The sequence below is a fragment of the Pleurodeles waltl genome, chromosome 5 (genome assembly GCF_031143425.1).
Source record: "Pleurodeles waltl isolate 20211129_DDA chromosome 5, aPleWal1.hap1.20221129, whole genome shotgun sequence".
In the NCBI taxonomy this organism is placed as follows: domain Eukaryota; kingdom Metazoa; phylum Chordata; class Amphibia; order Caudata; family Salamandridae; genus Pleurodeles; species Pleurodeles waltl.
In genome coordinates, this window is record NC_090444.1 from 1,801,065,968 (window position 1) to 1,801,090,222 (window position 24,255).

Consider the following 24,255-nt stretch of genomic DNA (forward strand, 5'->3'; position numbering starts at 1 on the left):
CCTCTCACTCAGCACAGACACACTGCTTGCCAGCTTGTGTGTGCTAGTGAGGACAAAACGAGTAAGTCGACATGGCACTCCCCTCAGGGTGCCATGCCAGCCTCTCACTGCCTATGCAGTATAGGTAAGACACCCCTCTAGCAGGCCTTACAGCCCTAAGGCAGGGTGCACTATACCATAGGTGAGGGTACCAGTGCATGAGCATGGTACCCCTACAGTGTCTAAACAAAACCTTAGACATTGTAAGTGCAGGGTAGCCATAAGAGTATATGGTCTGGGAGTCTGTCAAACACGAACTCCACAGCACCATAATGGCTACACTGAAAACTGGGAAGTTTGGTATCAAACTTCTCAGCACAATAAATGCACACTGATGCCAGTGTACATTTTATTGTAAAATACACCACAGAGGGCACCTTAGAGGTGCCCCCTGAAACTTAACTGACTGTCTGTGTAGGCTGACTAGTTCCAGCAGCCTGCCACACCAGAGACATGTTGCTGGCCCCATGGGGAGAGTGCCTTTGTCACTCTGAGGCCAGTAACAAAGCCTGCACTGGGTGGAGATGCTAACACCTCCCCCAGGCAGGAGCTGTGACACCTGGCGGTGAGCCTCAAAGGCTCACCCCTTTGTCACAGCCCAGCAGGGCACTCCAGCTTAGTGGAGTTGCCCGACCCCTCCGGCCACGGCCCCCACTTTTGGCGGCAAGGCTGGAGGGAACAAAGAAAGCAACAAGGAGGAGTCACTGGCCAGTCAGGACAGCCCCTAAGGTGTCCTGAGCTGAAGTGACTCTAACTTTTAGAAATCCTCCATCTTGCAGATGGAGGATTCCCCCAATAGGGTTAGGATTGTGACCCCCTCCCCTTGGGAGGAGGCACAAAGAGGGTGTACCCACCCTCAGGGCTAGTAGCCATTGGCTACTAACCCCCCAGACCTAAACACGCCCTTAAATTTAGTATTTAAGGGCTACCCTGAACCCTAGAAAATTAGATTCCTGCAACTACAAGAAGAAGGACTGCCTAGCTGAAAAACCCCTGCAGAGGAAGACCAGAAGACGACAACTGCCTTGGCTCCAGAAACTCACCGGCCTGTCTCCTGCCTTCCAAAGATCCTGCTCCAGCGACGCCTTCCAAAGGGACCAGCGACCTCGACATCCTCTGAGGACTGCCCCTGCTTCGAAAAGACAAGAAACTCCCGAGGACAGCGGACCTGCTCCAAGAAAAGCTGCAACTTTGTTTCCAGCAGCTTTAAAGATCCCTGCAAGCTCCCCGCAAGAAGCGTGAGACTTACAACACTGCACCCGGCGACCCCGACTCGGCTGGTGGCGATCCAACACCTCAGGAGGGACCCCAGGACTACTCTAAGACTGTGAGTACAAAAACCTGTCCCCCCTGAGCCCCCACAGCGCCGCCTGCAGAGGGAATCCCGAGGCTTCCCCTGACCGCGACTCTTTGAATCCTAAGTCCCGACACCTGGGAGAGACCCTGCACCCGCAGCCCCCAGGACCTGAAGGACCGGACTTTCGCTGGAGGAGTGACCCCCAGGAGTCCCTCTCCCTTGACCAAGTGGAGGTTTCCCCGAGGAACCCCCCCCTTGCCTGCCTGCAGCGCTGAAGAGATCCCTAGATCTCCCATTGACTTCCATTACAAACCCGACGCTTGTTTCAACACTGCACCCGGCCGCCCCCGCGCTGCTGAGGGTGAAATTTCTGTGTGGGCTTGTGTCCCCCCCCGGTGCCCTACAAAACCCCCCTGGTCTGCCCTCCGAAGACGCGGGTACTTACCTGCAAGCAGACCGGAACCGGGGCACCCCCTTCTCTCCATTCTAGCCTATGCGTTTTGGGCACCACTTTGAACTCTGCACCTGACCGGCCCTGAGCTGCTGGTGTGGTGACTTTGGGGTTGCTCTGAACCCCCAACGGTGGGCTACCTTGGACCAAGAACTAAGCCCTGTAAGTGTCTTACTTACCTGGTTAACCTAACAAATACTTACCTCCCCTAGGAACTGTGAAAATTGCACTAAGTGTCCACTTTTAAAACAGCTATTTGTGAATAACTTGAAAAGTATACATGCAATTTTGATGATTTGAAGTTCCTAAAGTACTTACCTGCAATACCTTTCGAATGAGATATTACATGTAGAATTTGAACCTGTGGTTCTTAAAATAAACTAAGAAAAGCTATTTTTCTATAACCAAACCTATTGGCTGGATTTGTCTCTGAGTGTGTGTACCTCATTTATTGTCTAGGTGTATGTACAACAAATGCTTAACACTACTCCTTGGATAAGCCTACTGCTCGACCACACTACCACAAAATAGAGCATTAGTATTATCTCTTTTTGCCACTATCTTACCTCTAAGGGGAACCCTTGGACTCTGTGCATACTATTCCTTACTTTGAAATAGTGCATACAGAGCCAACTTCCTACAACCACTTATCAGAGGAGTCATGGACATCACCTGCCTAAACTGACCACTCAAGGGGCATCTGCAGAATCAGGTGGTCACCTGGAGGAGCTATGGGCACCACCCCTGGGGTGGTGGACAGGGGAGTGATCACTCTTTCCTTTGTGTAGTTTCGTGTCAGAGGAGGGACTAGAGGTCCCTGGACTGGTATAAACTGTATTATGCAAGGAGGTTACCAAATCTGCCCTTGAAAGCAAGCCAGTGGCGTGGGGAGGCTACCCCTCACCAGTCTTGTAACACCTATTTCCAAGGGAGAGGAGGCTGCACCCCTTTCCCCACAGGAAATCCTTTGTTCAGCCTTCCCCTGTTTGAGCTGGTCAAGCAGCAGGAGAGCAGAACCCTGTCTGGGAGGCTGCAGCAGCGTGGGCTGCTCACAGACCCTGGAAGACTGGTAGGGGAGTCCCTCTAAGGAGCATTATAGTGCATGGAATCATGCCACCGATTCTAGCATCAGTATTAGGCTATCATTCCAACATGCTGGATACCAAGCATGCCTAGGTTCGGAGTTACCATTAAGTAGCTGGACCATAGGTGGTGACCTACGGCCAGTACATAGCTAAAATGGCTTCTTCACACTTATGAAGTCCAGGGAATTGGAACTGGAGTTCGTAGGGGCACCTCTGCTCTTGCAGGGGTGCCCACACAGAGGGACCTGCACCCTGCCCTTAGGGCTCAATGGCCTACCAGAGGGGGGACTTAGTGATGCACGCACCTTTTCACACAGGCTGCAAATGGCAGGCCTTCGGACAGTTTGCATGTGCTCCCATGGGTGTCTTAATACATACTGCAGCTCATTGGGGTCCCCTGGTGTACCAATGCCCTGGCTACCTAGGTACCATATACTAGGGATTTACAGGGGTACGCCAGTAAGTCAAGTGGTGTGTAAATGGTACCAAGGCAACCAAATTTAGAGGAGAGCGCACAATCACTGGAGTCCTGGTTAGCAGGATCCCAGTGAAAACAGTCTAAGCACAGTGATAACAGGCACAAAGTGGGGGGTGAGGGTAAGGGGGAGGGGGGAGTGTAACCATGCCGAAAAGAGTGACTTTCCTATAGTAGGGTCCACTCCACTTGTCTTGGAGGACCACAGGAGCCACAGGCTCCAAAACCCATACCACCTGCCCTAGTTGAAACTCCACCAGACCAGCTTTTTGGTCATACCATAGCTTCTGGACCTCTTGGATGGCCACAAGATTTTTGGAAGCTTTTTCCATCAGCTATCCGGAATGAAGGGCAAGCAGATGGTCCACAATGTTGTGCTTAGGCTCTCTGAGAGGACTCTCCCATCCCTCCTGCGCAAGACAAAGGGGTCCTCTTACAGGATGAGGAAACAAACTCAAAGGGGGAAAACCTACTTACTTCTGTGGCCCTTCCCTGTAAGCAAAAAGCATGCATGGAAGTAAGAAATCCCATCTCCACCTCCTGAGTTTTTCAGGGAGCCAACCAATCGTAACTTTCAATGACTTGTTGAATCGCTCAACAATGCCATTGGTTTGTGGGTGATATACGATAGTGAACTTATAGGCCACACCACATTTGGCACCACATTTGTTTCAAGTAGCCAGACATGAAGTTGGTACCTCTGCTTGACAGCTCTTCCTTTGGAAAGTCAACTCTGTGAAGGAATCTCCCCTGGAGTGAAGGAACCACTCCCCTGCATCTGCAGGCACCAACTGTAATGAGGACCGGCTGGATGGATCTGCTCTCCTCTGGAATTGCATGGATCCTGCATCACAGGCGGTGGTCTGGAGTGGTCCTTTCTGCCAGCTGTCCAACTTGGGAGACGGTAAGCCCTTGCAGAACAGTCCCCCTGTGCACCAGAACTCTTGCAGCTACCAAGGCTTGTTTGCTCCTGCTCCAAGAGATCTTCAGGCTCCATGTAGCCCCAGCCTCCAGCACTTCATCCTGCCAAGCACAGTCTCCTCTGCTGCTCCATCGCTGTGGGACTCTTCAGGTGTGCTGACTGGGCCTCACTGCGACTTAATGTGCCTGCTGCCAGTGGGGTTGCCTGTGGGGCCTGTAACTGTTTCTCTTGGCTCTCCGGACTGCTGAGAGACACCTCAGACTCTGCTCCAAGGGTTGAGTCCCTTGGGCCTTGCTGGTCCTCTTCAGCCGTTCAACTCTTCTTTTGCTCCTCTTGCATTTGCTAAGACCTGGTGGTTCTCCCACACCACTGACCATCTGCAACCAGACAAATGATGTGAGACACCTTCTGCCCCATTCCAAGGACTCCTCTTCAGCTCCTGGGCTTCACAGCAGGTCTTCTTCCCTTGTCAATCTGGTCCTGCATCCACAGTAGGGTGGGAAGTGGCTCCAGCCACAACCGGACACTCCATCACGAACTGGACTCGGTCCCCTTGCTTTGCAGGACCTCTTCTGCCAGGATCCACTTTTGGTTCCTTCCAGTCTTGTCTGGGTCTTGCACAATCCTTCTGATAAGTCCTCCTGTTAGTTCTGAGAAAAACCAGGTACTTACCTCTGCTCTACTGGTCGCTGGGGATCACTCAGGTACTCACCTCTTGGGGTTCCTAGTTCCTCCAGCTCCCGTCTAACAACTCCACATCCTTAGGTGGGGGGACTGTAATCTTGCATTCCACTTTCTTAGTATATGGTTTGGTCCTCCCTGGGTCCCTCACTATTGTCTAATACTTTTGCCAATGCTTGCTGTTTTTATGCTCCTTACTGATCGTTACTGTGTATATAATTAGTGTGTACTTCCGGAAAGTGCACTCCCCAAACCATGGCCAATTGCATCAGAGTGTGAAGACCCCCGAGGTGACATGTCAATTGGGTCCCCTGAAGAATGAGGCGAGGATTGAAAAGGTAAAGAGGTTGGATGGGTGATGATGATGATGATGATGAAAGGGCTGGTAGCCTTCTCAGTCTTTGTGTTTTTGCAGGGATTGAAGTATCCAAGGCTTCTGTGAACAACTGTCTCTTAGCTGATGGAGCAGCAGCAGGTGAAGGGCATGCAAGGATGTGGACATTATGAGGATGTATAACAATCTGCTTTTGTCTGTAATACAGCAGTTCTTGCAGTCAATGGAGGATGGGCACAATTGGTGCACCGGAATCTTGTGGCTTCAAATGGTCAGATCTAAAGTTTGCTTCTGATTCAGTGCCGAAGGTGCACTTTATGTCAAAACAGTGGAAGTTGATGTCAGATGGTGGCTCAGCACCTAAGAGTGGTCTGATACCGAAGCTGCTGGAGCCCAACCACCTTGTTTGGAAAGTCTTTTCAGCACCGGGCCAGTGCAGGGTAGGAGTACCAAACCGTTTGCTTGGTGCTGAACATGGTGGAAGGCTGTGTCAGAACAAGAGCCTGTGTCTGTTGTTCCAGAGGGGATGCATTTTTTTTTCTTTAGCTGAAGGTTGTTCTGGGCAGTGTTGGAGTTGGGGGAGGGTTTGAGTTGGGGGATCTGGGTGAGGATACTGTACTCCCAGATTGCTGAGTCTGGTGAAGGTCAACCATCTGCAGACTGATCCCCAAATTGGATACGGAACTGCCCTTGATGAATAAAGCCTCCTCTGCTGCCGATGGCAGAGGGTGTTGTTCTCCCTCTGCTTCGCCGAGAAGAGGTCCAGTGTTTCTTACGCGCTCCTCCACGACACCTCAAGTAGATGAGCGTAACAGTCTTGAAGAGTTTTCTTGGAGCGGAAACAGCAGCAAGAGTTGCAGTAGGCCTCTGTGTGTTCTGGCGAAAGGCAGAAGTTGCAGAGCTGATATAAGTCAGTCCAGGGGTACATTGCGTTGCAGCAAGGACAAAAACAGAAAGACGTCTTTTCCATCACCAGCGGGACATTCTCAGGAGATGGGATGGAGACAGGAGTGGGCCCCGAAGGGTGAGGCCCAGGAGGGGCAGCAGTCCAAAGACTTTGTTCAGTAGATATCTAGCTTATCGTCCACACACAAGGGAAAAGGGAAATGCAATTGAAAACTATAGGTGACCAGAACCAAAAAGAGCACCTCAACCGTGTCGACCCAGAGCACAGGTCAAAACCCAATAGCAGAAAAAAAACATTCTAACAATGGAGTTGATGCCCTTATGCATTATCACCAAGAGGAGTCACTCTACCTCGTAACTCAAAAGACTTCTGTGAAGAAATACAACTTGCACACATCCGGACCAAACACTAGATGGCAGGAGTATGCAAACCATTTGTATCTACAGCCAAACATGCCTCAAACACAATATTATCAAACTCCACGCCTTTCACCTTCTCATGCAAACTGTAATGGTGAAGAACGTTGGAGTCACCTGGTTGTTAGTATCTAGTCAACCCCTGACAACCTGCATATCACAGATTTGAAGCACATGTAAGATACCCAAGTTGGTTAATCTATTTGCAGCAGAGTTCTTTGTGTAACATGCAAATCACAAGGTCCAATTCTGGCAAAATAACTAAGGAGGTTATGTGCTAGCTGAAGGAAGTTGCATATAATTCTGAGGACAAACAAATGGTGTAGGTTTTACCTAACGCTAATGTAAACAGCAATTACTAGTTTTATTACATACATAACCCCTGGATAAAATGTGCTTCATAAGGTGAACTGCTAACTGATATCCAGGTTTATCACTCTGCTAACGTTTGAAGCAACTTGCAAACTGTATGTTTTCCTTCCTGGGGTACCGAAACTGGCTGTCAGATATTCAAGGGGAAAAACACAGATGGCACCGTTTCTCAGAAGCACCGTAAAGGATAGAAGACCAGGGATAGAGGAATAATGTCACTGGGACCTTTTGGTGGGCTAGAATCCTGGAGCAGAAGAAAATTTCCTCTTCCTGAGTAGGCCAAGCTTACATCAAATAAACTCCTTTCATGTCCTTCAACCCACTTATCATCTAATACAAGTCCTGTAAGAAGCTGGCTCTCTGTCAAGTGAGGTGCACTGTGAAAAGATTCTGGTATCCCCAAATTAGTGGGCAAGGCTTACTTTAATCATCCCAAGGTGCTCTATTTGTGATAGCATGGTTGAGCAGCCTTAAGCTTATCAGAGGGGAGTGTTGGGCATTTTTTGTACTCACAAAGTCAATAATTGAGACCCAGTCAAAATAAAGGAATCCAGCATCAATTTAAATGAATATACAAATATGTGTTATTTTTCTAGACACCAAAAGATAAGGTAAGTGCTTTTTGAGTCCGACATTTTTCAAAGTATAGAAAATACAGGAGGCAAATTTGAGGCATGAGCTTTGAACGCTGTAATGTTATGCTGTGGCCAAAACATACACTGCATAGTATTACTTGCGAAAGACTTACAGGACTGTTCTTCTGGATTTAAGTTAAGTAGAGGCCAAGGTCCCACAAAGCACCAACAATTCAGGTGTACCTGCCCTGGTGTGTCTGGGTGTAGAACTGGTTCCACCAGTGGTAGCCTTGGATGTTACACTTGAAAGTCAAGAGGGAAAAGTACCTGTAGGAAAAAGGCTTGTTTGGGGGTGGTGGGGTGGATCTCAGGACCACAGAACAGTCTTGAGGCTGGGATGAGGAGTTCGGGTGCAGAGGTGTTTTGTACGGCATGGTTGGTGAGTTAGAGTTTCGCACTGTTTTTAGTGTACCTGAGGAAGAGGGAAAAGAAACACAGCAAGATGACATCCGGTGTGGAGCTGGCCTCTCGAAGTCCCTCAATGAGCAGGTACATTTTGGCTGTTGTGGTGGTGTTCAGACTAAATACAAACAAGCCTTGGTGCTTGCAACTGGTGATGGTACCCCAGGAACTGGTGCAGAGAGGCTCCAGGCAGGCTCAGCGTCTCAAAAACAGGTAGGGTCAATGGGGCTGCACTCTTGTACACCCAGGATCCTCTTCCTGGCGAGAAGCTGCCACGGTGGAACCGATGGTCAGCAAAACCGAGAACCAGACAGTAGCAGTTGGTGCCTGCTGGTGCAGAGAAGTGGCTCCTCCACTGCAAGGGAGATGCTGGCTGGTTGGAAAAGTGCTGGCAGGTCTCCGAGGCTTTTGGAGAATGAAACGGACAAGTTGGTTCCTTTCAATTTTCTGAATAGGAGAAGGTAGGCAGGGTTTGGCATCAAAGGCCACAGCTAGTCCACAGTTCTTGCGCTGGACGACTCTTTGTCCTTGTTCTTCTTATAGCCAGACACATCTAAGTTCCTGGTGTCAGGGAGCCACTTAAATACTGAATTTAGGGATATAAAGGGGTGTAGAGTAGTAGCCAATGGGTTACTTACCCCCGAGTTGACTACACTCCCTATATGACCACTTCCTGTGGGGAGTGGGATAAACCTCTCCCAGAGTTCCTAGTTACATCAAAAAAAAGATGGTGGTACCCTTCCTTCGTGGAGCATATCATGCAAGCCACCTTAAAGGAGGGACTAGCCTGGAGGTGCAACAAGCCTCCTACATAGCTAATTTCACGTCTGTCCTGGTGCCCAAAAGGCATCAGGGGGTGGCATTCTCCAGGTCTGAGGAAAGCCAGGGTCACATAATCAAACTAGACATCACAGGGGCAGTCTTCCCAAAAGTATATAACACACCCTGCCTTAGGGCTCCAAGGCCTGCTGTAGGGGTGAGTTAAATATAATATATGCAGTGACTTTGGCATGGGTTACAATGAGTGTGCCATGTCGTGTTTTCACACATGGTTTGCACCATGCTATGTAGTCATTGATGACAGTTTGCATGCAATTTTGTAGGGGGGAGGGGGGTCCACTAGAGTGGCACAATACATGCTGCAGCACTTAGGGACCCTCTTTAGTAACCATGCCCTAGTTATCAGGGGTACCATTTACTAGGGACTTATAGGGGTGCTAAAGTGTGCACCAATTCTACACAATTAGATTAGTTTACCTCCAGCCCAGATATGCTGATTTACTAGCTGTAGGAAGCTGGCTCTTTATATAGTGGACCTAAATGAAGTACACTGTGCAAAGAGTCTAGGCAAAACCCAGAGGTATAACAGAGGCAGACATGACATTCCAAATGCTCTCTTTTGTGGTGGTGTGGTTGCGCAGTTAGGCATATCAGAGGGTAGTGCTACGCATGTAAGGCGCACACTCAAACAGTAAATGAGACACTCAAAGAAATCCAACACCAATTTATAAAAATAACACATACTTTTATATAAACGTTGATACAAAGATCACCAGAATCAGTTGAGTACTTCTCTAGATCAGTGTTAAGAGTTTTAAAAAGCATTTTTTGGGTGCAGTTGTGTTATCCTATGGGGAAAGCATGCACTGCATTTGTACAATTCAAAGCAACTTACAGGACTGTACTCCAGGACTTAAGGTTGAGTATGGGGGAGGGTTCAAGGCCAAACCAACAGGTCATCTTGATCCTCTAGGGCATCCAGGTGCAGAGGTTTGGTATGGAGTTGGGTGTCCCATTTACTTCTAAGGGAAACAGTCCGGTCATGAAGTTGGTGCAAGTTTGGACTGGAAGGTCAATCCGGGGGAACTACAAGGGGGCTCGACCCTAGAGGTCCTCTGGCACGTGGGGAGACCATTGGTCCACATCTCCTCAGCTTGTGGGGTTCAGTTGCAGTAGTGTCTTCTGGCATCGGGTCTGATGCTGGAGTTACACATGGCTGCTTGGGGGGGGGGGGGGGGGGGGGGGGGCCTGCAGAAACAGTCTGCAGGCGTGGACTCAGGGTACAGTCTGACCAAGCCAACAAGTGGGTTAAGGTCTCACGAGGCCCAGAGACATGTGGACACCCTTGGGCCTCTTTTTGGACCAGGGAAGATGGATGCAGAAGTGTCCTGCGGCGTCAGGTCTTTGTCTCCAAGTCACTTGCAGGGGGAGGAGAGAGGGAGGGGGAGGAGGGACGTGGTGGAAGAGGGGACAGTTCTGCAGAAAGACTGAAGAAGCTATCAGGAAGTCCACAGTGGCTGCACTCAAAGTGGACTTCGTCTCTGGAGGGCCTGGGGACCACAATGACACAGTTGGCCCACTTCAATACAGGTTAGGTGGCTCAGGTGCAGTGGGGATGTCTGGCTTCGGGTTTTAGGCAGTCCCAGTCCTCACAGTTCTTTCTTTGGCTGCCTACAGATACAGGGAAGCAGCTCTTCTGCTCCAAGGGAGGAGTTCTTGGCAATTTCCAAGGCACCGGCCGGTCTCCAGGACTCTTGGAGGTTGCAGCGGCAGGGCAGGTCAGTTGCTCCTCAACGGTCGGTGCAGCAGGCAGGCTGGCAAGGTTGACACTAAGTCAGGGATGGTCCTCGATTCTAGGGTTCAGCAGGCTTTTTGTCCACTCCTTTTGTGTCTAGCAAATACCTGAGGACCCTGGTATCAGGGGGTCCCCTAATTGCTCAATTTAGGGGGCGTTAAGGAGAGTGAAGAGTAATAGCGAATGTCCTACTTACCCGCGGGGTCACTTCACCCCCTAGATGACCACTTCCTGTGGGGAGTGAGCATCAATCACCCTGTCCCAGAATTCCAAATTTCACCACACACAAGATGGCGGAATTCCTGAAGGTGTTTTCATTTCAGGCTGGTCACCCTAGGGGTGTGCACAACCTGGAAATGCAACATGCCTTCTGCATAGCTAATTTGTCCTCTTGTCCAGGTGCCAAATGGGTCCTGTTGCCAGGGGGAGGGGCCTGCCTTGGAATGCAGATCACCCTGTGGGGAGAGGTGTGTAATGTCCCTGCCCAAGCAGGTTTTGCTTCTGACGTGGAGAGCAAAGGCTATCACCCTTGGGGGTCAGATCATCATCTGTTCATGGCACACTGGTTAGAACTTGTCAGTCAACTCACCAGCAGTTGGTAGGCTTTCAAGAGGCACCTCTAAGGCATCCTCTGGGTGCATGTATTAATAAACCCACCACCGGAATCAGTGAGGGTTTATGAATATGATATATTTGATACCGAACCTCCCATGTTTCAGAAGGGTCAGTTGGGAAACTCTTACTGACCAGTGTGCAGCACAAGTATATAAAAAGGGCTCCACGACTATGTCTAAGAATTGACAAAAACATAACAGGGACACATCTGCTCTTGCAGATATGCCCACCCATGGAAAATAATGTACTCTGCCTTAGGGCTGTAAGGCCTGCTGTAGAGGTGACTTACAAATATTACATGCGGTGTTTAAGGGCCATGGCGCACAGACTGGGTGCCATGTTGAGTTTTCACTTTTGGGAGCACCTTCTCACGCTGCCTGGGATGGCAGTCATCATGAGGTTGGTGCTGGGTCCCTTAGAGTGGTGCAAGTTATGCTGCCACTCTTAGGACCCTCTTCAGTACCCATGCCCTAGGTACCAGCTGTACCATTTACTAGGGACTTAAAGGTACTAAACGGGCCTGGCTCTTGGGGATCAAGTGACCAGGTGTCTTGCTTTTAGGAAGGAATTCTAGCACTGGGGATCTGGCTAGCAGGAACCTAGTGCACTTCAAAGTTGCATCAAAAATAAGGCAGAACGTGGGGGGCTGGGGGAGTACTGCGACCAGAAGCCAGCTTGCTACACTAGTTATCCTGTTTGAGGTGTGATCACCTTCCTCCGGAGCAGGCACTGTTTCTAGCCTCTGAGAGCATGGGCTCTCACCTCCAGGGGGTCAGAAACTTGTCTGTGGTGGCAGGCTGGTTGACAACAGTCAGCCAGCACACTAGAAGACTAGTAGGCTTCAGGGGGAACATCTAAGTTGCCCTCTGGGTGCACATCATAATAAATCCAATACTGGCATCAGCATAGATTTATTAAGACAAGGTATTGGATACCAAACAATAGGTTTCAGTGAAGCTGTTATGTAGCTGGGTAACTCATTAATGACCCGTGCCCAGAACATACCATAAGATGGCTTCCCTGTTCACCTGTAATCTCTAGTAATCTAACTAGACATCACAGGGGCATATCTGCTCATGCAGGTATGCCTTCACATAAAATAGAACACACCCTGACGTAGGGCTCCAGGACCTGCTGTAGGGGTGAGTTAAATATATTATATGCAGTGACTTTGGCATGGCACACAATGAGTGTGCCATGTTGTGTTCCACACATGTTTTGCACCATGTCGTGCAGCCTGCAATGGCAGTTTGCAAGCAATTTTGTAGGGGGGACCATTAGAGTGGCACAATACATGCTGCAGCCCTTAGGGACCCTCTCTAGTAACCATGCCCTAGGTACCAGGGGTACCATTTACTATGGACTTATAGGGGTGCTAAAGTGTGCATCAGTTGTACACAATTAGTTTAATTTATCTTGTTTTAGGTAAAGAGCACTGGCATTGTGGACCTGGTTAGAAGGACCCTAGTGTGTCTTCAGTCGAAAAACCTCAGTACCAGTGACAAAAAACATAAGGGTAGCCATGTCAAAAAAGGTACTTTCCTGAAGTTCCATGCCTCAAAATTGTGAACGGTTGAAATAGATATTTACTCATCATTTCAAGTCTGTTTTTGTAGTGCAAGAGGAACACAACATAAAAAAGATAGCCTAGAAGCAGAAACAGATGGGAGTGAAACTCTCTTGGGGGGGTATGGGAAAGAAAAACAAATTCCATACTGTATGGCACATTAAGTAAAACCAAAAAATACATTTAAAATAGTAAAGTGACCAGGGAAAAAAGGCTTAAAGAGGCACAGTTGATATCATGGATCTTTAATCACCTTAGTAGAAAAACAAAATGACAATGATGAGCAACGCAGTTTTCAAAGTGTCAAAATTCTTATAGTTAAATGGCGATGAACAAAGGCAACATATTCTGCTTTGTTTCGAGGGGGATGGAAGTGGACCTTTCAGGCAAATGTTTTCTGCAACATTTAAGTTACTTTTTAATTGCCTCTACTTAGACGAAAAGAAACAACTCTAGGTTTTTGAATGTTTATGAGCCATAGGATGCCATGATTGCACTTTATTTCCCTGTAAAACTCCACTATATTTCACCACTTTCACACACATATTAAGAACCATGACATAAGTGCTAATCAAGTCTTTTTAAAATCATCACATTTTCATAATCATTAACTCAATGCTTCTAAAGCATTTCTAAAATGTTTGTCATGCTTATTAAATAATTCTTGGCATCAAAACAAATAACAGTAAGTTCCCCACAAGACATCCGAGTTATAGTCTAACCAATACATAAATCACCAAAGCTCATGCAATAATCGACAAATAACAGCACTAAAGCGTACTGCAGAAGGAAGAAACGCATACCTCCTTTCCAAGAAGTTTAAAAATTTGACTCATTACTATTTCAATAAAGAACGTAACAGCTTCCCATTGCTGCAAGGAAGAGGGGGAGCGGGAACTCAGAAATTTAAGTATTCCGGCTGAGGAAATGAAGAAGAGAAAAGTATATTAGCAGCGTGCTGAACCTCATCAAATCATTCATGCTTGCATTTTATATATTCAGAAACACACTAGAGGTTTGCAAACTTTCACCACCAAATACTTAACCCTGAAATACATAACGTAAGAACAAGTTCTAACCTTCTCTAAGGTGTCTTCTAGAGCCACGCTACTTCAGATAGTTTATCTTTGAAGTTTGCAGACACAAGAATAGATTTGGAAACATCTTCATAGGCTAGATCCAGAAACATCTTCATTACCCTCATAACAAGTTGCAGTAGATGCTGAAGTAGCACCAGGTACGGATCTGTTGTCTCAGGAGTGGAAGTGATGTTGTGGGTATATGAACTCACCATGTGTGCAAGGAACATTTGTTCTGATGCCGCTCGGAGGTGAGGAAAAGAGAAAAAAAACAAAGCAAACATCCTAGCAACAAATCGAACAAGGACCAACAAAGCCAATACGTTGCCTCTTTTGGCCTTGCCAATGCAGACCTTCTGGCTTTGCCTATGACTTCTGACGATGCTGCTCTGCATCAGCAAAAATAAAAAAGCACTGGCAAAGACTTATTGGCTTTAATGCTGTACAGAAACTGCAAAAATGCAGATGCTATGCAGCGGGGATCAAGGGCAGAGAGGGAAATAGCACAAAGAAGCAGTTGCATAATTTCTTTTTCGGCATCTGCATGCGTTATGCCATGCTATGTTATTATTATTTGCAAGCTAACGTATCACCTGGGAGACTATCTTGGCACCTGAGAAGGTGCAGAATGGGCTTTATGAAGCCTATGCAAAGGGGACAGCGACATGTTGCGTATGGGGCTGAGAGCAGTGCATATGGGATCTAGAGCTTGTGGGAAGATGCAGTGGTGTGTGCATGATTTGAGGGAGTTCCAAAACGGACACAAGTGATCAACACAAACTAGCATGCCCGGTGTGCAGAGCTTTAGATTGGGATTTTATTAAATGAAAAAATAGTCCAGTTCACAGAACAGGAAGGGAGGGTTGGTGAGGAATCTGCAGTTAGATAAACTATCCACCAGAAAGATCAATCCCAAAAGCAAGCAACTTGTTCTTCTGAATGATCCTTCTAACTGCAGATTCCTCGCCTTGTGAATAGACTCTGCCTCAGACCAAAAAATATCTGCACTTGACTCCCTGGCTGCAACATCGGTATCAGTCCTGAGGCCAGAGATGACCCTAGAAGTTCAGGGACTCCGGAGTGGCTGTAGGAAAACTCACAGCATCCCTACAGCATCCATACAACACCTTCAGAATCCTCAGCATCCTTCATCCATAGCATTAGGGCCACTTCTTGACTGGACTACTTTAGGGAGAAAAAAAAGACATTGACTAGGGCAGGTAAACTGCATCTCTGGAACTAAGCGGCTAGCTTGAGTCCGCTGTGTCTAATTCAGGAAAATGTAGTTCTTTTAACTCATTGGCTACTAACCGCTTACAATGATTTACTGCAGTGGTTCCCAACCTGTGGTCCGGGGACTCCTGGGGGCCCATGAAACCTCCCCAGGGGGGTCCTCAACTGCTTAGAAAATTAAATAATATTAACAGATTAGGGCCCAAGCTGTCAGTAATGACTCAGTGGGGGGGGACCCCGGATTCCAATTATGATTCAGCAGGGGTCCCGAGTTCCATAATGGTAAAGCAAGGTTCCACAGAAGTCAATGTTGGGAACCACTGATTTACTGCATCTGAAAACGTAACTTATTTTACTTACCTTTGAAAACAAATCGTATTTCTGGTTCCACTAAATACATTCTTGTCATTTTGGTGTCTAAATTAAGATTAAAATTAAATATTTTTAGAAACTGGCGTTGAATTTTTACAGTATTGTGCCTCTTACCTATTAGCTGCTTAGGTACTTCTAAATGCTTCACACTTAGAACAGTCAGGATTAGACAATTGTATGTGTTGCAGCTACCTAGGACTGTGCTAAGGGTTTTGTTAAAGAACCTAACTGGACCTGATCGAGTTTGTGACATAATTACATGGTGCGGTCTCTCAATCGCTTGCTACGCCACTGGTTTCAAGCTAGCCTGGCTGGTGAAAGGTGATACCCTGAAATCAGTCCCAGGATGCTTGTTTTCCTATTCAGGGAGGAGCTGGCCTGGAAGTTCGGGCTAGACTGCTCCCATCAGGAGTAGGGTCAAGGCTGATTTGCATTTGGCTGGGTCCAAACTGGAATGGCACGTGGAGCAAAATAACAATGGATTAAACCCAGTTCTGTGACTGGGGGTGAATGTTTGACAATGTTCAGCATTCGGTCTATCATCTTTTTGTGTCTCTCAACCACATCACAAAATACACTTTCCCATAGTGCACATAAAATGAAGAACTAAGCTCAATGTTCACTGAGGCATCAAAAAGGGCATTGGTGGAAAGAAATGTTGCAAACTTTTCAGAAATCCACAACAACAGGTGATTTAAATAAATAAATAAAAAAAGGGCTGGCAACAGCAAAAAAAAAAAAAAAAAAAAAAAAAAAAAAAAAAACGAAAAGAGACAAGTAGCCCTAAGCAGTGCCCAAAAACAAGTCTTTGGGCAAGGGAGAGAACAAACAACAAATCTTCAGACAACCTTAGATGTAATGTGCCAATCAGTTGGGTGCTGCACCAATCCACAAATTTGTCTCAACAACTGGCATACACTGATTTTGTGGAGGGAGACCTCACTGCCAAAATGTTATTAAAGACCTCAGGAGGAAGGACAAAGGAGGTCAACTACTGCCACTGAATCTCAAACAAGGAGATGCAGATTGTGCATGCCTTGGAGCAGCACCCTGCCCTGCTGCTACAACAGAAGATCCTTCCGAGGATAGCAAGCCTGGTACGAGGAGAGATAAGCAAACCAAGGAGGTCCAGCTAAAACACACACTCCTCGCCAAATCCAGTGCCAGTAGGATGACTTGGGCACAGTCGGTCCTGATGTTCTTCAGAAGTTAGAAAGGAGTACAAGAGTGCCAAGCTTCACTCTAGACGAAAGGCATCCCTGAGAGAGAGCGCTGCCCTGGGAACTCAAAAGTGTTGACATTGTCCTTTCTCAACCGTGGTGAAAAGATCAAGCCAAAGTTCTCCCTCTTGTTTGAAGACCCCTGGTTCAACTGGCATTCATGACCTACTATGTGTTGCACCTGAGATCGTCCCACCCAGGCATTTAAGCATCCCACTCGGTGGTTTACGAACAGAAATCCCGTACAGGTCTATCCACTTCCAGAGGCACTGGGAACTTGACACAGGGCCCGAGACCACACCCCACCCTACCCTGTTTGTTTTAGCACCATATGGAGGCAGTGTTGTCCGTGAGCACCTAGAGCAGCCTCTCTGACAGTGGGCATGAAGACCTTAAATGCCACGCTAATCACCCTCATCTCCAATAATTTGATGTGGAGTTGTTGCCACCAGACAGCAGGAGCCTCTGATCTCCATCTCTCCCAGATGGCATCCCCAACCCAGTAGTGATGCACTTGAGACCACTGTCAGCTGGGTGGGGTAAGGAAAGGGGCCTGCTACTGACCAAATCACGTTTCCTTAGCCACCACTGCAGATCTTTTAAAGTATCTTCTCAAACCAGAATACAATCTGACAAATTACCCGGCTGTTGAGCCCATTGGGATTGAAGTCCACTGCAGACCCTGCCATGTGGGATGACTGCCCAGCAGGATGTAGCATTTCAGCAACCGCAGGATCCTCAAAGTCCTCAGCACAGAGATCCAGGACAGAGTCTGAAACATCAGGATCACAGCTCGAATGACCTGAACTCTCAGAACCAAAGCAAAGCCACAAAACCGTATCATATACGGAATAGCTTAGATGAAAGGTATCATCTGCGAAGGACCCAGGTAGGACTTCAGCACATTGGTAGAGAACCTGAATAATATTAGGTGGTTTGTCCTTGTCTGAAGATGGCTGACAAAAAAAGTGGTAGGGGGAAGACTGGTATCCCTGACTTTCCATAGGTGTGCCATGACCACTGCCACCAAAATTAATAATGAAAATGTCACTTACCCAGTGTACATCTGTTCGTGGCATCAGTCGCAGTAGATTCGCATGTTCTGCAATAGCTCGCCATCTGGTGTTGGGCCGGAGTGTTACAAGTTGTTTTTCTTCGAAGAAGTCTTTCGAGTCACGGGACCGAGTGACTCCTCCTTTTGTCTCCATTGCGCATGGGCGTCGACTCCATCTTCGATTGTTTTTCCCCGCAGAGGGTGAGGTAGGAGTTGAATTGTAGTAATAGTGCCCATGCAATGGAGTGACTAAGTATGCACCTATTTAAGGTTGAGATGATACATATATAAATAATTGAAGGTAACTTCCAAACTGCTACAGGCTCCCGGGGAGGCGGGTGGGCACATGCGAATCTACTGCGACTGATGCCACGAACAGATGTACACTGGGTAAGTGACATTTTCAGTTCGATGGCATCTGTCGCTGTAGATACGCATGTTCTGCAATAGACTAGTAAGCAGTTATTTCCCCAAAAGCGGTGGATCAGCCTGTAGGAGTGGAAGTAGTCTGAAATAATGTCCTTAATACAGCTTGACCTACTGTGGCTTGTTGTGCGGATAACACGTCTACACAGTAGTGCTTGGTGAATGTGTGAGGCGTAGACCATGTGGCTGCCTTACATATTTCTTGCATTGGGATGTTTCCTAGAAAGGCCATGGTAGCACCTTTCTTTCTGGTTGAGTGTGCGCTTGGTGTAATGGGCAGCTGTCGTTTAGCTTTAAGGTAGCAGATTTGGATGCATTTAACTATCCATCTGGCTATACCTTGTTTTGAAATTGGGTTTCCTGCATGAGGTTTTTGAAATGCAATAAAGAGTTGTTTAGTCTTTCTGATGTTCTTTGTTCTGTCAATGTAATACATTAATGCTCTTTTGACATCTAATGTATGTAGTGCCCTTTCAGCTACGGTATCTGGCTGTGGAAAGAACACTGGAAGTTCCACTGTTTGATTTAGATGGAACGGTGAAATAACCTTTGGCAAAAATTTAGGATTGGTCCTTAGGACGACTTTATTTTTGTGTAGTTGTATAAAAGGTTCCTGTATAGTAAACGCCTGAATCTCGCTTACTCTTCTCAGGGAAGTAATGGCGATGAGAAATGCCACCTTCCAGGTTAGGAACTGTATGTCGCAGGAGTGCATGGGTTCAAAAGGTGGACCCATAAGTCTAGTTAGGACAACATTTAGGTTCCATGAAGGAACAGGTGGTGTTCTTGGTGGTATAATTCTCCTAAGGCCCTCCATGAATGCTTTAATGACTGGTATTTTATATAGGGAAGTTGAATAGGTAGTCTGCAGGTATGCAGATATTGCTGCAAGGTGAATCTTAATGGAAGAGAAAGCTAGGTTAGATTTTTGTAAGTGAAGCAAGTAACCCACTACATGTTCTGGAGTTGTGTGTAATGGTTGTATTTGATTAATATGGCAGTAGCAAACAAACCTCTTCCATTTACTTGCATAGCAGTGCCTGGTGGATGGCCTTCTTGCTTGTTTTATGACTTCCATACATTCTTGGGTAAGTTGTAAGTGCCCGAATTCTAGGATTTCAGGAGCCAGATTGCTAGATTCAGCGATGCTGGATCTGGGTGTCTGATCTTTTGGTTGTGCTGTGTCAACAGATCTGGCCTGTTGGGCAATTTGATGCAGGGTACCACTGATAGGTCTAGCAGCGTTGTGTACCAGGGTTGCCTTGCCCAAGTTGGTGCTATCAATATGAGTTTGAGTTTGCTTTGACTGAGTTTGTTTACCAGGTAAGGAAGGAGAGGGAGAGGAGGAAAAGCGTAAGCAAATATCCCTGACCAGTTCATCCATAGGGCATTGCCTTGGGATTGTTTGTGTGGGTACCTGGATGCGAAGTTTTGGCATTTTGCGTTCTCCCTTGTCGCAAACAAGTCTATCTGAGGTGTTCCCCAGAGTTTGAAATAAGTGTTCAGAATTTGGGGGTGAATTTCCCATTCGTGGACCTGTTGGTGATCTCGAGAGAGATTGTCTGCGAGTTGATTTTGTATCCCTGGTATAAACTGTGCAATTAGGCGAATTTGGTTGTGAATTGCCCAATGCCAAATTTTTGTGCTAGCAGGCTTAACTGCGTGGAGTGCGTCCCTCCCTGCTTGTTTAGATAATACATTGTTGTCATGTTGTCTGTTTTGACGAGAATGTATTTGTGAACTATTATTGGTTGGAAAGCTTTTAGTGCTTGAAAAACTGCTAGAAGTTCTAGGTGATTGATATGCAGTTTTGTTTGATGTACGTTCCATTGTCCTTGTATGCTGTGTTGATTGAGGTGTGCTCCCCACCCTGTCATGGAAGCATCTGTTGTTATTACGTATTGTGGCACTGGGTCTTGGAAAGGCCGCCCCTTGTTTAAATTTATGTTGTTCCACCACAGAAGCGAGAGGTAAGTTTGGCGGTCTATTAACACCAGATGTAGAAGGTGACCCTGTGCTTGAGACCACTGTGATGCTAGGCATTGTTGTAAGGGCCTCATGTGCAGTCTTGCGTTTGGGACAATGGCTATGCATGATGACATCATGCCTAGGAGTTGTAATACCATCTTTGCCTGTATCTTTTGTGTTGGATACATGCGTTGTATGATGGTGTTGAAATTTTGAATTCTTTGTGGACTCGGAGTGGCTACTCCTTTTGATGTGTCTATTATGGCTCCCAGGTATTGTTGTACCTTGCGTGGCAGAATTTTGGATTTTGTGAAATTGACGGTGAACCCTAGTTTGAAGAGGGTTTGTATGATATGATTTGTGTGATTTGAGCACTCTATTAACGAATGGGCTTTGATTAGCCAGTCGTCTAGATATGGGAACACATGTATTTGCTGCCTTCTTATGTGTGCTGCGACCACTGCTAGACATTTGGTAAAGACTCTTGGTGCGGTTGTTAATCCGAAAGGCAGTACCTTGAATTGGTAATGTATTCCTTTGAATACAAACCTTAGGTATTTCCTGTGCGATGGGTGTATTGGTATATGGAAATAAGCATCCTTGAGGTCTAAAGTTGCCATGTAGTCGTGCAATTTTAGCAATGGCAATACTTCTTGTAGTGTGACCATGTGGAAGTGGTCTGATTTGATGAAAGTGTTCACTACTCTGAGGTCTAGGATTGGTCTCAGCGTTTTGTCCTTCTTTGGTATCAGAAAGTACAGTGAGTAAACTCCTGTGTTTATTTGTGTGTTTGGCACTAATTCGATTGCATTCTTTTGCAATAGTGCCTGCACTTCTATCTCCAGGAGATTGGAATGGTGTGTTGTTAAATTTTGTGCTTTTGGTGGTATGTTTGGAGGGAATTGTAGAAATTCTATGCAATAACCATGTTGGATAATTGCTAGAACCCAAGTGTCTGTAGTGATTTCCTCCCATGCTTTGTAATGATGACCTATTCTTCCCCCCACTGGTGTTGTGTGGAGGGGGTGAGTGACATGTGAGTCATTGTTTAGTAGTAGGGGTTTTGGGGCTTTGAAATCTCCCTCTATTTCTAGGGAATTGCCCTCCTCTATATTGTCCCCGAAAACCTCCTCTATACTGTCCCTGGTAAGTGGACGGTGTTGCTTGTGAGGTGCTGGCTTGTGTGCTTTGACCCCGAAACCCCCCTCGAAAGGGCGTTTTACGGAATGTGCTGTAATTCCCTCTGCTCTGCGGGGAGTAGAGTGCGCCCATGGCTTTGGCAGTGTCTGTATCTTTTTTGAGTTTCTCAATCGCTGTGTCCACTTCTGGACCGAACAGTTCTTTTTCATTAAAAGGCATATTGAGAACTGCTTGTTGAATCTCTGGTTTAAATCCAGACGTTCGGAGCCATGCATGCCTTCTGATAGTTACAGATGTATTAATTGTCCGTGCAGCTGTATCTGCAGCGTCCATGGAGGAACGGATCTGGTTGTTGGAGATGGTCTGTCCCTCCTCAACCACTTGTTTTGCCCTATTTTGGAAGTCTTTGGGCAGATGTTCAATGAGATGTTGCATCTCGTCCCAGTGGGCTCTGTCATAGCGTGCAAGTAGTGCCTGGGAGTTCGCGATGCGCCACTGGTTTGCAGCTTGTGCTGCGACTCTCTTACCAGCTGCATCGAACTTGCGGCTTTCTTTATCTGGGGGTGGTGCATCTCCAGAAGTGTGAGAGTTGGCCCTTTTCCTAGCTGCTCCTACAACAACAGAGTCTGGTGGCAGCTGTGTTGTGATGAAAGCCGGGTCCGTAGGAGGCGGCTTATACTTTTTTTCCACCCTTGGTGTGATTGCCCTACTTTTGACCGGGTCCTTAAATATGTCTTTTGCGTGCCGGAGCATACCAGGGAGCATAGGCAGGCTTTGGTAGGAGCTGTGGGTGGAGGAGAGTGTGTTGAACAAGAAATCATCCTCGACCTGTTCTGAGTGGAGGCTTACGTTGTGAAATTGTGCTGCTCTAGCCACCACCTGAGAGTACGCGGTGCTGTCTTCTGGTGGAGATGGTTTTGTAGGGTATGTCTCTGGGCTGTTATCTGACACTGGGGCGTCGTATAGGTCCCATGCGTCCTGGTCTTGGTCACCCTGGCTCATGGTGGTGTGAGCTGGGGAGTGTGATGGCGTTTGTGCTGGTGAAACGTTAATCACGGGCGGAGGAGAGGGTGGTGGTGTAACTCTTTTCACCACTTTTGGTTGTGGTGCTTGTTCCGTCTGGAACTCCAACCTTCTCTTTCTCCTAATGGGGGGAAGGGTGCTTATTTTTCCTGTCCCCTGCTGAATGAAGATACGCTTTTGCGTATGGTCCGCATCAGTTGCTTGTAGCTCTTCCTCAAACCTATGCTTTTGCATTTGGGAGGTTAGCGAGTGCTCTTCTGTATAAGAGCCCGAAGCTGGGTCGCTTGCAGTTTGTTTCGGCATCGAAACTTTGTCTGCGTGTTTTTTCGGCTCCGAGGTGACTTTTTTCCTTTTCGGGGCCGAAACCTCTCGGCGTCGATCTGTTTCGGTGCCGCTGTCTCGGCGTCGAGCCGTGTCCACACCGGCATCTCGGTGTCGAGGCTTGTCTCCAGCACTTTCTCGGTCCCGAGAAGGCTGCGTGCCGGTGTCTCGACCGGAGTCGGACGATCTCGGCACTGTTTGGGCCTTTTTCGGTGCCGACGGTCGGTCACCGAATTTATGGGTCGAGCCATGGCCTGGTGGCAGTGGCGTCCCCTGGGCCTTGTAAATGTTTCTTTGTGTGGTTTTCGACATCTTACTCACGGTTTGTGTATCGTCGAATCCTTCGGAGTCTGAGTCTTGGATCGAGAAGGTACCTTCCTCTTCCTGTTCCTCGAACTCCCGTCGGGCTGTCGGTGCGGACGCCATTTGAAGTCTTCTGGCTCGACGGTCTCGGAGTGTTTTTCGGGACCGGAACGCACGACAGGCCTCGCAGGTGTCTTCGCTGTGCTCAGGTGACAGGCACAGGTTGCAGACCAAGTGTTGGTCTGTGTAGGGGTATTTATTGTGGCATTTGGGGCAGAAACGGAACGGGGTCCGTTCCATCGGCGTTCCTCAGCACGCGGTCGGGCCGACCAGGCCCCAACGGAGGATCGAAAAACTACCCTGAAGGGCACCGGAGCTCTTCGATCTTCGATGCGGTGTTGAATCTAAGTACGCCGATCCCGAACGCAACAATACCGACGAAAATCTTCCGAAATTAACTATTTTTTCCGTTCCGAAACTCGGAGCGACAGGAACACGTCCGAACCCGATGGCGGAAAAAAAACAATCGAAGATGGAGTCGACGCCCATGCGCAATGGAGACAAAAGGAGGAGTCACTCGGTCCCGTGACTCGAAAGACTTCTTCGAAGAAAAACAACTTGTAACACTCCGGCCCAACACCAGATGGCGAGCTATTGCAGAACATGCGTATCTACAGCGACAGATGCCATCGAACATAGCATACGGGCATTGTAGATACCACAGTATACCACAGATGGTACACCAGCGGGCCTACATGGCCATAATATGAAAACATGCATCCTGCATGTCCAACACGACCATCCAGTCTCCAGCGTCTAGGGCAGGCAGGACCTGGGTAAGTGTGAGTATCTTGACTTTGTTCTTCCACAGGAAGATGTTGAGAGGGCCAAGATCTAAAATAAGATTAAGGCCTCCGTCCTTCTTCGGCACAAAAAAGTAGCAGAAGTAACATGCAGTTGCTACTTACGAGAACAGAACCCTTTCTGTGGGCCCATTGGCCAAAAGGGCCTACACTTCCTGCTGCAAGACGAGCATGTGTCCCTTTGTCAGCCACCGTGATGGTGGTGGAATATGCGGTGGACTGGAAAGAAATGGAAGGGCGTAGTCTCGATGTACAATTTTGAGACTACTGGTCTCAAGTGCTGGCTTGCCACTCTAGGAGGAAATATTTTATTCTGTCTCCAACTGAGTGGCTGTGTGCTGCAAAGACACAATGAAGAAGTTTTACAGCTGTGGCTGCTGGAGGGCCAGGGAACTCGGCTGCACTTTGTCCCTGTCATCCTTGGAGTCCAAAGGCATGCCAGAGATAGCTTTTAAAGTAGGAAATATAAGCAGTATGGTC

The 24,255-nt window shown here is 47.5% G+C and overlaps 1 protein-coding gene across 2 annotated transcripts in view; it reads right to left on the bottom strand.

Annotated features, from left to right (window-relative positions):
• Positions 1-24,255, bottom strand: part of LOC138296808 (exportin-5-like) — a 1,097,230-nt gene that overhangs the window by 651,633 nt on the left and 421,342 nt on the right. For both annotated transcript variants that reach the window (XM_069236256.1, XM_069236254.1), the window contains exon 14: positions 13,577-13,692. In XM_069236256.1, coding sequence (XP_069092357.1) covers positions 13,577-13,692 — 116 coding nt within the window. The remainder of the gene's footprint in view (positions 1-13,576; positions 13,693-24,255) is intronic.